This window comes from Pimephales promelas, chromosome 11 (assembly GCF_988280905.1).
Source record: "Pimephales promelas chromosome 11, fPimPro1.hap1.1, whole genome shotgun sequence".
Lineage (NCBI taxonomy): Eukaryota > Metazoa > Chordata > Actinopteri > Cypriniformes > Leuciscidae > Pimephales > Pimephales promelas.
The window spans coordinates 3,392,109-3,405,563 of NC_142779.1; the positions used below are offsets into that span (position 1 = coordinate 3,392,109).

The window sequence follows — 13,455 nt, forward strand, 5'->3', positions numbered from 1 at the left end:
ACTGTGCAGCTTCTTTATTTAAGTATTCATTTTCTTGTGGAAAAGCTGCTTAGGTGTCAGTGTATTACAATGGTACAAAACAGATACCAATACTTCAATAAGTTAGTAAATTAACATTATATCAGATAATGAAATACGGTTTATTACTGTAAATTTTAAGTTCAGACTGTAAAACCAATAACGCTGCTACCGTATTTTTCGAGTTCTGGCGACCACAGCTGCCGATTTTTACCGTAAAAATCACGGTTTTATTTTTTACAGTGTATTTATGACAACTAAGGGAGGCCATAATCATTTTTCAACAATGAAATTTTTCAAGGATGCTGGCGATAAAACGTACAACAGAACCCAGAATATTCTGTTAAGATAAAAATGACCCATAATAATCCTCTAAAAATCCATAAATAAATAAACCAAAGGCTGTTCTACTAAACACTGATGTGGAAACTCAACATCTGTCATGAAAAGAAAATATGAATTACTACAGTGTGTAAATTGAGGCCTTTCACTTTACCTAAACAGTTTTTAAAAGATCAAGTCGTCTCAGTAGAGTGAAATTTAGTCTCTGACAGCTATTTAGCATCCTTACGAATGCAAAAGCTCTGTAGGGACATGAACACTTTTTTTCCGACTGCACAAACCAAGCAGTTTCCCTTAAAACAACATGTTTATGGTCTCACATGCTTCATGTTTTCCGAGGCTCTGCAGAAGTACTCGGCGAAGGAGACCAAAGCAGCGTCTGAGGTGAAGGTTGAGATGGCCTCGGGCTGCGTAGGAGACGGACCAAAGAGTGGGAGGGAAGGGAAAAATAGCTCATTGACATGAAAAATATTCTTTGCACGAGTTTGAAAGAACACATAATGCTGCATTAATCCAATTAGGAACACTGTCACAAACATCCGGATATATCTTTATGCCTTTATCCTCTGTATTTGCATGAACGGTTTAATGCTTGCTTTACAAACAGACGTATGACAGGGTAAATATTGACAGACTTTGGCCAAACCAGTTTGTGGACAGTAGTTTGTTCGGGCACACAGACCGACCTTAAAAGTGCGAACTTCAGCGCTTCTATTGTTGAGGTTTGGGGCCAGTAAACTCTTCCAACCTTGAGGGTCGTCCTTGTACGGGAGCTGTCCGGCACGCAGCTTCACGTAGAGAACGCCGTCTCTGGATAAGATGGATCTAGAAAACAGAATGTACTCAATCTACTCTTACTTTAAGTTCTGTTTCAAAACCCTGTGAGCTGGCTTGCTCTCTTCATGGGGAGCTGCCTTCTAAAGCAGATTACTAATTGAAACCCAACTTAAAGGAGTAGTTCACTTGATAGTTTACTCACCCCCATGTCATCCAAGATGTCCATGTCTTTCTTTCTTCAGTCGAAAAGAAATTAAGGTTTTTGATGAAAACATTCCTGGATTTTTCTCCATATAATGGACTTCAATGGGGTCCAAACGGTTCAAGGTCCAAATGAGAGTTTCAGTGCAGCTTCAAACGACACCAGACGATGAATAAGGGTCTTATCAAGCGAAACATTTAAATTTAAAAATAAATAAAAAAACATTTGAAGTTTTATGGCCAAAATTGCTCGCCTTGCTTTGTTCTGTGATGCGCGTTCGTGACTCTCGTTCAAATCTTTTTTTCGAGTCATTTCGTTCGTTGATTGAACCAAATGACTCGAAAAAAGATTCGTTCATTTTGATGAGCGAGTTTAAACAGGAATCGCGCATCACAGAACAGAGCAAAGCGAGCATTTGTGCTTATAAAACTTAAACTTTTTTATTTATTTCTTTAAATGAGTGATCGTTTCGCTAGATAAGACCCTTATTCATCGTCTGGTGTCGTTTAAAGCCTTTGAAGCTGCACTGAAACTTTCATTTGGACCTTGAACCGTTTGGACCCCATTGAAGTCCATTATATGGAGAAAATCCTGGAATGTTTTCATCAAAAACCTTAATTTCTTTTCGACTGAAGAAAGAAACACATGGACATCTTGGATGATATGGGGGTGAGTAAATTATCAGCAAAAGTTTTTTTAGAGTGAACTACTCCTTTAAAGGGTTAGTTCACCTAAAAAATAAAATTATCCCATAATTTACTCACCTTTCAGCATCACACAATCAGAGTTATATTAAAAATGTCCTGACAAATAGAGCTGATATTGAGTAGTTTGAGATGTCCGCATGTCATGAAGCATAAAACTGCACTACTGTTCAAATTTTTGGGGCCTAATGTGTTTGAAAGAAGTGCATTTCAAAATGCTCACCAAGGCTGCATTACTTGCCCAAAAACACAGTAAAAACAGAATATATTGCAATATTATTGCAATTTAAAGGAACTGTTTTGTCAAATGTAATTTATTCCTGTGATCAAAGCTGAATTTTCAGCATCATTTACTCCAGTCTTCAGTGTCACATGATCCTTCAGAAATCACTGAATAATATGATGATTTGATGCTCAAGAAACATTTTTGATTATTATCAATGTGAAAACGGTTGGGCTGGTTCATATTTTTGTGCAAATTGTGATGCATTTTTTTCAAGATTCTTTAATAAAAAGACAGCTTGTATTTGAAATAGAAATCTTTTGTAACATTACAAATGTCTTCACTGTCACTTTTGATCATTTGAATGCATCCGTGCTAAATAAAAGTATAACATTCGAATAAAATGTAATTTCTATTATTAAAAATTATAGTGCGTGTATATAAGATGCACAAATTCCAGTAAAAGAGTTGAATTTGGTTCATCTATTATATTAATACTTCCATACTGAGCAAAATGTGAACATTTCAGAGTCTTTGTTTTTCTGGGATTGTTTTATTTTAAAGAGCATGTGATGCTCATTAGATTGCAAAAAAACAACAACAAAAAAAGTGACCACCTTTTGGGCAAGTCTTTGCATCTGGACTTTGGCTACAATGCCTCAAAATACAGTCTAGATAGGCAGCTCAGATTTTGGAGCAAAGCTTGAATCTGTTTAGTTTGACTCAATCTCTGTTAATCTACATGTAGACTTACTGCAGATGATGGGTTCCTTTACTGATGTCGATGTTTAGCTCCCAATATCTTGGACCTTTCACCTTAATCTGGATGCAAAGAGAAAAAAAAATGTAAGGTCAGATTTCGGGAGTTCATATGAGCTATACTTTGAAGTGGAAATTTAATTTGTTACCCGTTTAAGAAGGTGAAGCTCAGGCAGCATGGTGGGAGCCATCAACTCCACGGTTGTCTCCTCGTACCACTGCGTCTCCTATTAAACATATACCACATGCATGCACAAACAGATTAGAAAGCTAACGCCTTGCATCGCGATGTATACGTCTGCTATGCGTGACTCAATGCCTGCGTGAGCAAATACATCTTTGTAATTGCTGTGAACAGCTGGTTCCCTTCCTTTGGCTGGCGTCATTTAATTGAAAAGACGAGTCGTCTCAAAGCAGCAGGAGAGACACGGTCAGACGCCACGGTCAACCTTCAACAGTCCTTCGCCATGTTTATCACCCAAGAATCTCTTTGATGTGGCCTAACGGCTTCACATGCTAGATGTTGAGCAGCCAGCTAGTTACGCAGTCTTCCACGAAAAAATGATTTGAATAAAGAAACGGGATCATGAAACGTGAGTGTGTGTTTGGAGTGCACTTTTAAGGAGGTTGAAGGTTACATCCATCCTTAATGATATAATCTAAACTATAAAGTGGCGCAGTACATACCTTGTAGGTGACATCTAGCAGAGCGTAGCAGGGTTTGAGAGTGTCCACGTCTACAGGCACCAGCAGACGAGGCTCCGCTGCGAGAACAGCCAGGTGGCGCAACGCCTGGAGGTGATACCTTCAAAGAAGAACAGGAACATATGTTTAGGAGAAACCCCAAAAAAAAGCTGATTTATACTTTCAACCAGTCACACGATACCAGCTGCTCTTTCATGATTCTCTCCGACAGCGAGTTACGCACAAACCCGCCTCTCCTCACTCACGCGTTTAATTTACTCTGGGTGAATATTACAGGTCTTGAATTTCGGATTGGGATTGAGCATAATTTTACTAATTCCCACAGATTTTGTTCTCACACACAATGGCCCTCATTTATCAAAAGTGCGTACACCACATTTCCAGCGTACACCTTGCGTACACTCAAAACCACGGTGAGTTTGAGATTTATCAATATGGACGTTGGCGTACGGCACGCTCGAATCCTACACCAGCTCAGGAGGTGGTGTACGCACGTTTTGAGTTAGTGAGGAAATGCGCAGAAAAATTCCTAACACCACAAAACGCACTGACAAACTAAAAGATATGATATATTATGACCCACTGTAAAACAAACAAAAAAACAACATAGAAATTATAAACTTCAGTATTTATTTTTGTGTAACGTCGACTTTGTGTGACTTTACCAAAGCATTTGATTTGTAGCCTAAGCATATATTCCTTCAGTTGCGAGCCCACTTTACCCTGACGTTTCAGGATTATCCCCGGCAGGTGCGCACGGACTGGGTTCGGAAGCCTAATGAAAGGCTTTCAATGACCAAAAAATAATTCAGACTGACAAAATAATAAAAAATACATTCTTCTTCTTTTAAATGATAATAATAATAGAAATAATAATAACGACATCCTTCTTCTAAATAACAATAAGCATCATTAATGCAAATCATAATAAGAAGAAGAATACTATTACAAATTGTCATGCAATTATTAATGTGAATGAATGGTACTTCACATCACCATCATCACTATTATACATGTGACGTGATTCGAAATTGAATGCTAATTTCAAAAGACGTGCTGTAAAATAATGCATTGTGATAGGTCATTTCGGCTCCACGTCGGAGAAGTTTCTCTTCTTTGTGTCCAGGGTGTAAAATAAGGGCGTGGGGAGAGCGGAGACTTGAATATTTAGGGGCGTGTTATTCTAATGACGATCGTTTTCGGCCGCGGGATTTATCAAGGGCAGGCATTGCGTACACCTGGATTTCAAAGGTACGCACATCTTCATAAATCAGACAGTGAGAGGAGTGTAAGCATAATCTTACACCAAAATATACACCCGTTTCTACGCAAGATTGATAAATGAGGGCCAATGTGTGCGCATATAAGGCCGCATCTCAGTACTGAATAGTGTTATTTTCGCTGCTTATTGCGCTTAAACAGTAAAATACACACACACAATCATTTAAAAATGTGAGTATTCACGTAAATGCAGTGTTCTGTTTCAAGTGAACGTAAACAGTTGAGAACGAAAACGCATGTGTAACAATGTAATAATGGATCCGTGCATCGGGTCTTAAAGTGACAGCAGCCTAATAAACCTGCTGCCCAATTATGAGATAATATTAAAATATCTAAATGTTTTTCTACTATGGATTAATCACATCCAAAATTAAAGTTTGTGTTTACATAATATATGTGTGTGTAGCGTGTATAATTAATTTGTATATATAGATACCCACACATGCATGTATATATTTAAGAAAAATGTGTTGTTAATATATCAAATATTTATATTTATATATAATATTAATTGTGAATAAATATATACATGCACATATTTCTTAAATATATACATGCATGTGTGGGTATTTATATATACAAATTAATTATACACACTACACAAACATATATTATGTAAACACAAACTTTTATCTTGGATGCGATTAATCGCGATTAATCGTTGCCCATCCCTATTTTCTACATGGTATAGATGTCAAAATTGTGGCCATTGAAAATGCTGAGAGGTGAGTAACTTTGGAAAACCACTAGCCAGAATGGCTGGTGAGCAAAATGAATGTTAAGCCCTGGTCCCAACCTAAAAAACCCAAACCCATCCAGGGTCTCCTGACACATAGCTGGTTGTAGTTAGCAACTCGGGAGAACACGTTTCAGTTCGTATCAAGTCAAAGGATTATGGCCATCTCTATTTTTTGTGGTAGTGGCAGAAATGAAATGCAGTCTCTCATTTTTTGCTGCGTAGTATGCTTACTTCATGTGTACACTATAACACTATATAGTAGGTGAAAAACAGTATGTGAGCTGAGTGTTATTTTTAATTTTTATTTTATTTTTTTTTCTCTCTCTTTTTTGTGTTACATGATTTATGACATGATTTCTAAATGACTGACCGAAGAAATAAATAAATACAAATACAAATACAGTAGTATGTCCGAATTTATAGTATTCTTAAAGCCCTTGAATGACATACTACTTCTAGTGAGACTGAAGTCCACACCCGATGGACACTTTACTATCCCATGATGCCATTTGAAAGGATTTGTTAATGGCATTGAAGTGATGAATCTTATGTTGTAGGTCACATAACAACATATGCAGTGCATTCATTCATACTAGACACATTCATATTATATAGCCGTACTTTCGGTCGTGAAATCTTAGATGCATTGATTTATTTCAAACTCGAAATCATTTTTCTACTCATACATTGAAATGAATGCCACTTGCTTTGTCATTTTGTCATCTAATGCGAAGACATTCACACATTTTTAAGTGTAATACTTTTTGGGCCTGATGTATAAAATGACACGTTGACACGGCGATTAAAACAAACACATACACGATTCTGAGTAACACGTCTCATTTACAGTAAAACTGAAAGTGGTTTTCCTCAGAAGTGAAGACAATACAGACATATTTTCTCAGTGTGACGTGTGTGTGTGTGTTAGCAACTGATGAGCATCTACCTGTTGTCTGTGCTGTGAGCAGGAAAATGAGGATAAAGTGCACAAAGGAGGGCAGCAATGGCCGAGTTGGAGGTGCTGAGGGTGTACCTGTGGGGAAAAAAAAGCATGTCAGAAAATGTTCGATCTTGCTTAGGTTTTTGACTGACAGCACATAACCAGCTGAGTGAGGGAAACGTAAATCAGCGAACAATGCATGTGAGCTAACATTGGAAAACTAGCGCAAAACAATGGACGCACATGCTGCATATTCAATTGTGCCAGGAGGCAATATTTCAGAGTGCATGTGACACACGCAATTGTGTTGCGAGGGGGAAATTGGTCATCCATTGTTCACCGGTACTATTTATGCTCTTTCAAAGGCCTCACTTAAAAATAATGGCCGAGTTGAAGAGTGCACTTGAACAGGTTCTGACAGGACGAGAGGCTCTTACTGTGCCTTTCATTGACCTGGTTAGAGGTCAAATTATTTTGCTTTTAAAGTGCTCAAGAGCCTGTGTACTGGCCACTGCATCACACACACACACGTTTCCATACATTTGTTATATTGCATTTTTTTTTAAATCTACAGCAAAATGAATATAGGGACACATCTGGCATTTTTGGATTATTTTTGGATACATTTGGAACCCTCAGGTCCTCTTCGGTCATTTCTGACCGAAAAAATTTCTGTCTTGAATTTTTAAAAATCACGGCTTCATTGGAATGTTACGAAACTTGGTGACTTTTATGGCATTATTTATGTGAATAGAAAAAAAAATGGAGGTCATGATCTGAGCATGCTAAGTGGTCGTAAAAAAAATAGTCACACCCCCATAGGAAATGAATGGGAAATTGACAAAAAATAAAATTCTCTGAATTTTTGTACGTGCAATCTACAAATCGGCCACAATTCTAAAAAAAAAAAAAAAAAAAAAGTACACCGCAGGAAAGGGGTGACAACATCTAGAGTGCAAAACGGACAAACCCACACACACACACATACTAACACACTTGTATACACATACACACCAATACATTTTGATTACAAAAAGTATGTTTTGAATTTTTAAAAATCACAGCTTCATCGGAATTTTTACGAAACTCGGTGACTTTTATGGCATTGTGTATGTGAATACACCAAAAATTGAGGTCATGATCTGAGCATGCTAAGTGGTCTTAAAAAAATAGTCACACTTGTGGTCTTTGGTCAAAAATGACCCCCATAGGAAATGAATGGGAAATTGACAAAAACACAAAAAAAAAAAATCACACATTTTTATTTATTTATTTTTTACATAAAAAAACTTTTTAAATAAAAAAATCATTTTTGAGATTGTTTCAACTATATATTCAAATCCACCAAAAAAAAAATGTGTTCATAAACATCTGGGGAATTCATATGCTTCTCCATAGAGAGTTGTGCATGCCATCTAGTGGTTACACCATCATTCTACGCTTTTTCTCTATACTGGAACCAGATGGTGCTAACTTTCTTGAACAACATTTTTTTTCTGAAGGCCTAGAGACTCTATATTAAACTAAAATACTGCATTCATATTTTTTTGAAAAAAAAAAATTATATATATATAAAAAAATATATACATTTTTCCATCGCGAAAATAGACCATAAATATTGCATAAATATTAATAAATTCAATCAAATTGTCTCAAAATATTATAGAACAAAAATAAATTGCATTGGTTTTACTGGGATGGAGGAAATTTAATTTTTATGTGTCCGGTCACTTTTGACCGGTAAGATAACAAGTGTGACTCCGAAACGAAAAGCACCTGAGGGTTAATAAAACATGTCATTCTCATGTTGTTGATTCTCATGTTGCATGAAGAAGCATTATTGCAAATTTGACATCAATGATGATCCTCATGTATCGTGTGACCGAATGTAACTGAATATGTAGAAGTGTGAATGACATGAGGATGAGTGAATTCATTTTTGGAAACTTCCTTCAATTCACTATTTAGCAAAGAAGGTCAAAGGACATAAAGAAGTGATTTCATGACAGAGGAACTATTATGATAAAAAGCTATTATCGTACTTTTAAAGTCAGAGGACAAAAATACAATAGTGTTTTATCTGCGGTTATAAATAGCATGATATTCAGCTGACATGTTCTCATGCTTTGCTTGGCCAAATACCAACAACCTTTGTCCTGAGAAATAATTCATGCCTGTGTGGGAGGACAGTTTAATATAGAGCTGCAGGAATGAGCCTTAAACCCAGAAACTTCCGGTTCTATTAAGCGAATGGATTTTTTGAAAGGCTAAATTGGACTACAGATTTTGCCCGGGGACATTTAACGCCATTGTGCTGAACAGATAAACTCATCTATTCAATAGTCCACTTTTACAGCCTAGTTGTGTTTGTACTCTTGCTCTAGAAAACTATTCAAACTCATACTTTACAACTTGTATTCCCGGTTTCACAGATAATGCTCAAGCCTAGTCCCAGACTAAAATCCATGTTTGAACTGTTTTAACTGAAAGCAACTTGCACTGACAGATCTACATACATGTCAGCGCCATTATTTTGTCTCAAGATGCACACCAGTAATGTTTTTTTTTTTCTAAAGCACATTAAAAAGCTTAAAGGAGTAGTTCACTTTCAAAAAAACTTTTGTTGATAATTCACTCACCCCCATGTCATCCAAGATGTCCATGTCTTTCTTTCTTCAGTCGAAAAGAAATGAAGGTTTTTGATGAAAACATTCCAGGACTTTTCTCCATATAATGGACTTCAATGGGGTCCAAACGGTTCAACGTCCAAATGAGAGTTTCAGTGCAGCTTCAAAGGGCTTTAAACGACACCAGACGATGAATAAGGGTCTTATCTAGCGAAATGATCAGCCAGTTCAAAAATAAATAAAGTTTAGCACAAATTCTCGCCTTGCTCTGTTCTGTGATGTGCGTTCGTGACTCTCCTGTTCAAACTCGTTCATCAAAATGAAGGAATCTTTTTTCGAGTCATTTGGTTGATTCAACGAACGAAGTGACTTAAAAAAATATTTTTTCAATTCATTATCACTAGATAAGACCCTTATTCATCGTCTGGTGTCATTTAAAGCCCTTTGAAGCTGCACTGAAACTCTCATTTGGACCTTGAACCGTTTGGACCCCATTGAAGTCCATTATATGGAGAAAAATCCTGGAATGTTTTCATCAAAAACCTTAATTTCTTTTCGACTGAAGAAAGAAAGACATGGACATCTTGGATGACATGGGGGTGAGTAAAGTTTTTTTTTTTAAAGTGAACTACTCCTTTAAGCTTTTTACTTCTGGTAACTGTATTTTGGCTTCAAAATTAATAAAAGTTGGGTTCATTTGTGAAAATTAAGTTGATGAATCAACCTTAATCAGTCACTGGCTTTTTGCATTATTACTCAAAATAAGCTTGAATGAAAAATATCAGGGTTATGATAAATGATGTTGGTGGAGCAATCATTTCAAACTCAACCAACCTCCCTCCACCCAAGAAGAGCAGGCCCAGGGCCATGTGATGAGCCATGTGGAAGCCGTAGTTCATCTCGCCAAAGGTGCGTTTGTGGAGGAAGCGGCACAGCTGCAACACTTTCAAGTTCCCCGAACCGGCCATGACCATAGAAACCGCCAAGAGGACCATGCTCAAGCACGTCTGCAGGTTATACTGCCCTGTCTGGAGGATATCGAAAGTTGTGTGAACTTTGAGATTTTTGATGACATCATGATGAACACCAGTAAATACTTACTACTGTAGCCGTAGAGGTCGTCAGACACTGCATGAAATTTCGGGCAAATTTGTACTAAAGGAGAAAGAAAACGCTCAGAATATTCAGAGAAATTTCAGATAAATCACAAATCTGTGAGGAGGAAGTGAATGTCCTCTTACTAAGCAGTCAAAAGCATCTGAATTTGCAGACCCAGCAAACCGGAATCCCACGGCCAGGCAGCCTCCGGCAATTATATAGTCATGAGCTTGACTGTGGAAACAGTGACAACTTTATTTCACTCAAAGGAAGAAAAGCTCTCAGACTGTCAATGGAAATTCAAGTCAGACATGAGGAACATTATTGAAAACACCTCCACAATGAGAAACAGTCTGTGGGCTTAAGGATCTCCTACAAATCACACCAGACCATAAAAACAAATCAGTCAGAATCGGATGCCTACTCACACTAAGGTCTCCATGTTAAGATCCTCAGAGACGGACGTCTGCTCCTGGTTTCCAATGTTTTCCTTGATGATCTGAAAACATGCATATTTTTAGCTTTAATCGTATTAAGAGAGTCTACACAACAACGTCACGTCATCTCAATTCACTAACAATGACCAATAATGTGTAAGCTCAATGCTGGGAGCCAGTCACAGTAAAATGGAAGACGTTTTGTATTTATTTAACCCTCAATCAGGTCATGGGGTCTATACGACCCCAATCGACTTTTACTCAATAAGATTTTGTACATTACATACATTGTACATACATTATCTATTTATACACACACAAAAAACTGGGCTTGATTCGGTTGTTCTGAAGGTATGTAAAAAAAAATAATTTTACAGTTCTGGTCTTCGGGGTCAATATGACCCCACATTGAAATGAATTTGAAATTTGAAAAAAATACATATATTTCCTTCATGTGTCAAAAAAAAAATCTGGCATAAATCAGAACATTTTTACACAGAAATGAAGGCCTTGTATCTAGTATAAATGCAATGCATCATACAAAAATAATATTTCATATGCAAGCTAATGGCGTAGTTGAGGAATTGTGTGGTATATGGATACAAAAGTACTTTATATCTCCAAAAACACAGCGTTAATGAATAGATGAAAAGTAAACAAAAAAAATGATATATTATTTGTATGATTAAAAATGTATATTTTTTGAACAATTACTCAATCAATTGTTGGGGTCGTATTCGTATAGACCCCGAAGCCCAGAAGTGTAAACAGGAAACGAAGACCATTTGAAGGTCATAGTTGTGTCCATTTGTGGTTTCATTAAATGTTCAAGAAAGAAAATGTAACTAAGAAATTTAAGATCAAAGATGTGCATCGCTAGAATGTTCAGCATTCAAACATTCCAAAAACGAACCGTTCGTGACGTCATCAATATTTGAATACTGAATTCTGATTGGTATTTTCTTTTTCGCATGCAAAAATAAGAAAATAAAAGCAACTAGATTAACGGAAACAGCCAGTTTTGTACAAAACACTCTCAGAGTTCAGAGATTTTCTAAAGCAGATAGAATGGATAAACTGCATAGTGAATTCGCCTTACTATTATTATGCACATAAGACACACTTTGAAACATCTCAATAACCTTCCTCTCCCGCCTCTCTTGCTCAATGACCTTTACACCACCATTACAGCTGAAGTGACCACACAGTTCTGCTTTTCACAACACAACTGTTGCTAAATATTTGACCAACCTGCTGTGAACTTAACATAGAATGGGGAAGTAAAAACATGACCTGAGGCAAAAATGTGCTTCCTCTAGAGAAAATAGTTGGAAATGTTGGATCAGTCCCTGCAGTTTGTTAGAGCTCTAACATACCTGAGGCACATTACTGGTCACCCAATCAGCATTGGGAACGATCTCGTCCCACATGATGAGACATCTGGCTAGCGTCTGTAGAAAGAACAAAGACAAAGCTACTAAACACATGGATAAACATTTTACGCCGAGTTGTCAAAAAGGAAATATTTGTACATCCCCTTTCTTTAGAAGCATTCATGTTTAATGGTTAAATGCTGTATGGCTCTGTTTCAAAACCTAGAGAGCTAGCTTGCCTACTTGCCAGATGCCATCCAAGGGGCTGATCACACAAAGCAGTTTTGCATTTAAAATGTGAGAGTGCAACAAAAAGCGTATTAAAAGTTGACCTTTTTCAACTTGGACAAGAGATGCAAGCGTCAACTTGATTTAAGGCTTGATTTTTTTATATTATTGATCAAATACATTTATATTTCCCACATTTCATTGCAAAAAATAAACAAAAAATAAGCAGCTCTTACGTTAAAAATAAGGGGGATAAACTAAATAAAATGCAAAAAAAAATTATAATAAGATAATTTTTATTGATACCATTCCAGTATAAACAACCATCTGTGATGCTTTCAAAATATGATTGACTTCTCAGCCAAGAATAATCAATATTGAATTTATTTAAAATAAAGTAAGGGCATCATATTCATAACTACCTTTTGGAAGTCTATGAAGGCAGCATTAAAGTTCCCCTGCAGTCAATAATTGTATCCCCTTTTTTTTTTTTTTTTTTAAATAGGAAAAGATAGGGACTGATGAGATGTGGGGGAAGGTTATCTTATATTATATTATCTTATATTATATACCATGATAAATTATTTTATTTTATACAGGATTGACAATGGCAATTGTTCCATAGGAGGAAGGATGGAAATAAAAATCTACCAACACAATATGGGCAGTATGATGGTAGTGGGGAGTGGGATGGTGATTGTAATGACAATGGTAATAAATAATAAATGGTTACTTTGTTTACGCATACACACACATACACATACCCACACTCACACCCGCTCACATACACACTTAGATCAAACACTTAAATAACTCTTGTCACTGCTGGAATTTACGGATTTACAAGATTGCTCACTACTGCACTATGTTGGTTTGTTTGTAAGTATGTCTGACTGTTAAATAAAAAAAAAATAAATAAATAAATAATTGTATCCATTAAAATTCATCTTTGATCACCAAAATAACATATTTAAATGTTTTTTCCTGTGAAATAAAATAATA

At 36.5% G+C, this 13,455-nt stretch overlaps 1 protein-coding gene across 3 annotated transcripts in view; it reads right to left on the reverse strand.

The window, feature by feature from the left end:
* anapc1 (anaphase promoting complex subunit 1) overlaps positions 1 to 13,455 on the reverse strand; it is an 80,572-nt gene that overhangs the window by 7,310 nt on the left and 59,807 nt on the right. For all 3 annotated transcript variants that reach the window (XM_039672296.2, XM_089116761.1, XM_039672295.2), the window contains exons 34-44: positions 12,229 to 12,303; positions 10,844 to 10,914; positions 10,559 to 10,649; positions 10,419 to 10,472; positions 10,152 to 10,345; positions 6,697 to 6,783; positions 3,713 to 3,830; positions 3,175 to 3,252; positions 3,021 to 3,088; positions 1,047 to 1,185; positions 681 to 767 (exon numbers count right to left, since the gene is read on the reverse strand). In XM_039672296.2, the coding sequence (XP_039528230.2) occupies positions 681 to 767; positions 1,047 to 1,185; positions 3,021 to 3,088; positions 3,175 to 3,252; positions 3,713 to 3,830; positions 6,697 to 6,783; positions 10,152 to 10,345; positions 10,419 to 10,472; positions 10,559 to 10,649; positions 10,844 to 10,914; positions 12,229 to 12,303 (1,062 nt within the window). The remainder of the gene's footprint in view (positions 1 to 680; positions 768 to 1,046; positions 1,186 to 3,020; positions 3,089 to 3,174; positions 3,253 to 3,712; positions 3,831 to 6,696; positions 6,784 to 10,151; positions 10,346 to 10,418; positions 10,473 to 10,558; positions 10,650 to 10,843; positions 10,915 to 12,228; positions 12,304 to 13,455) is intronic.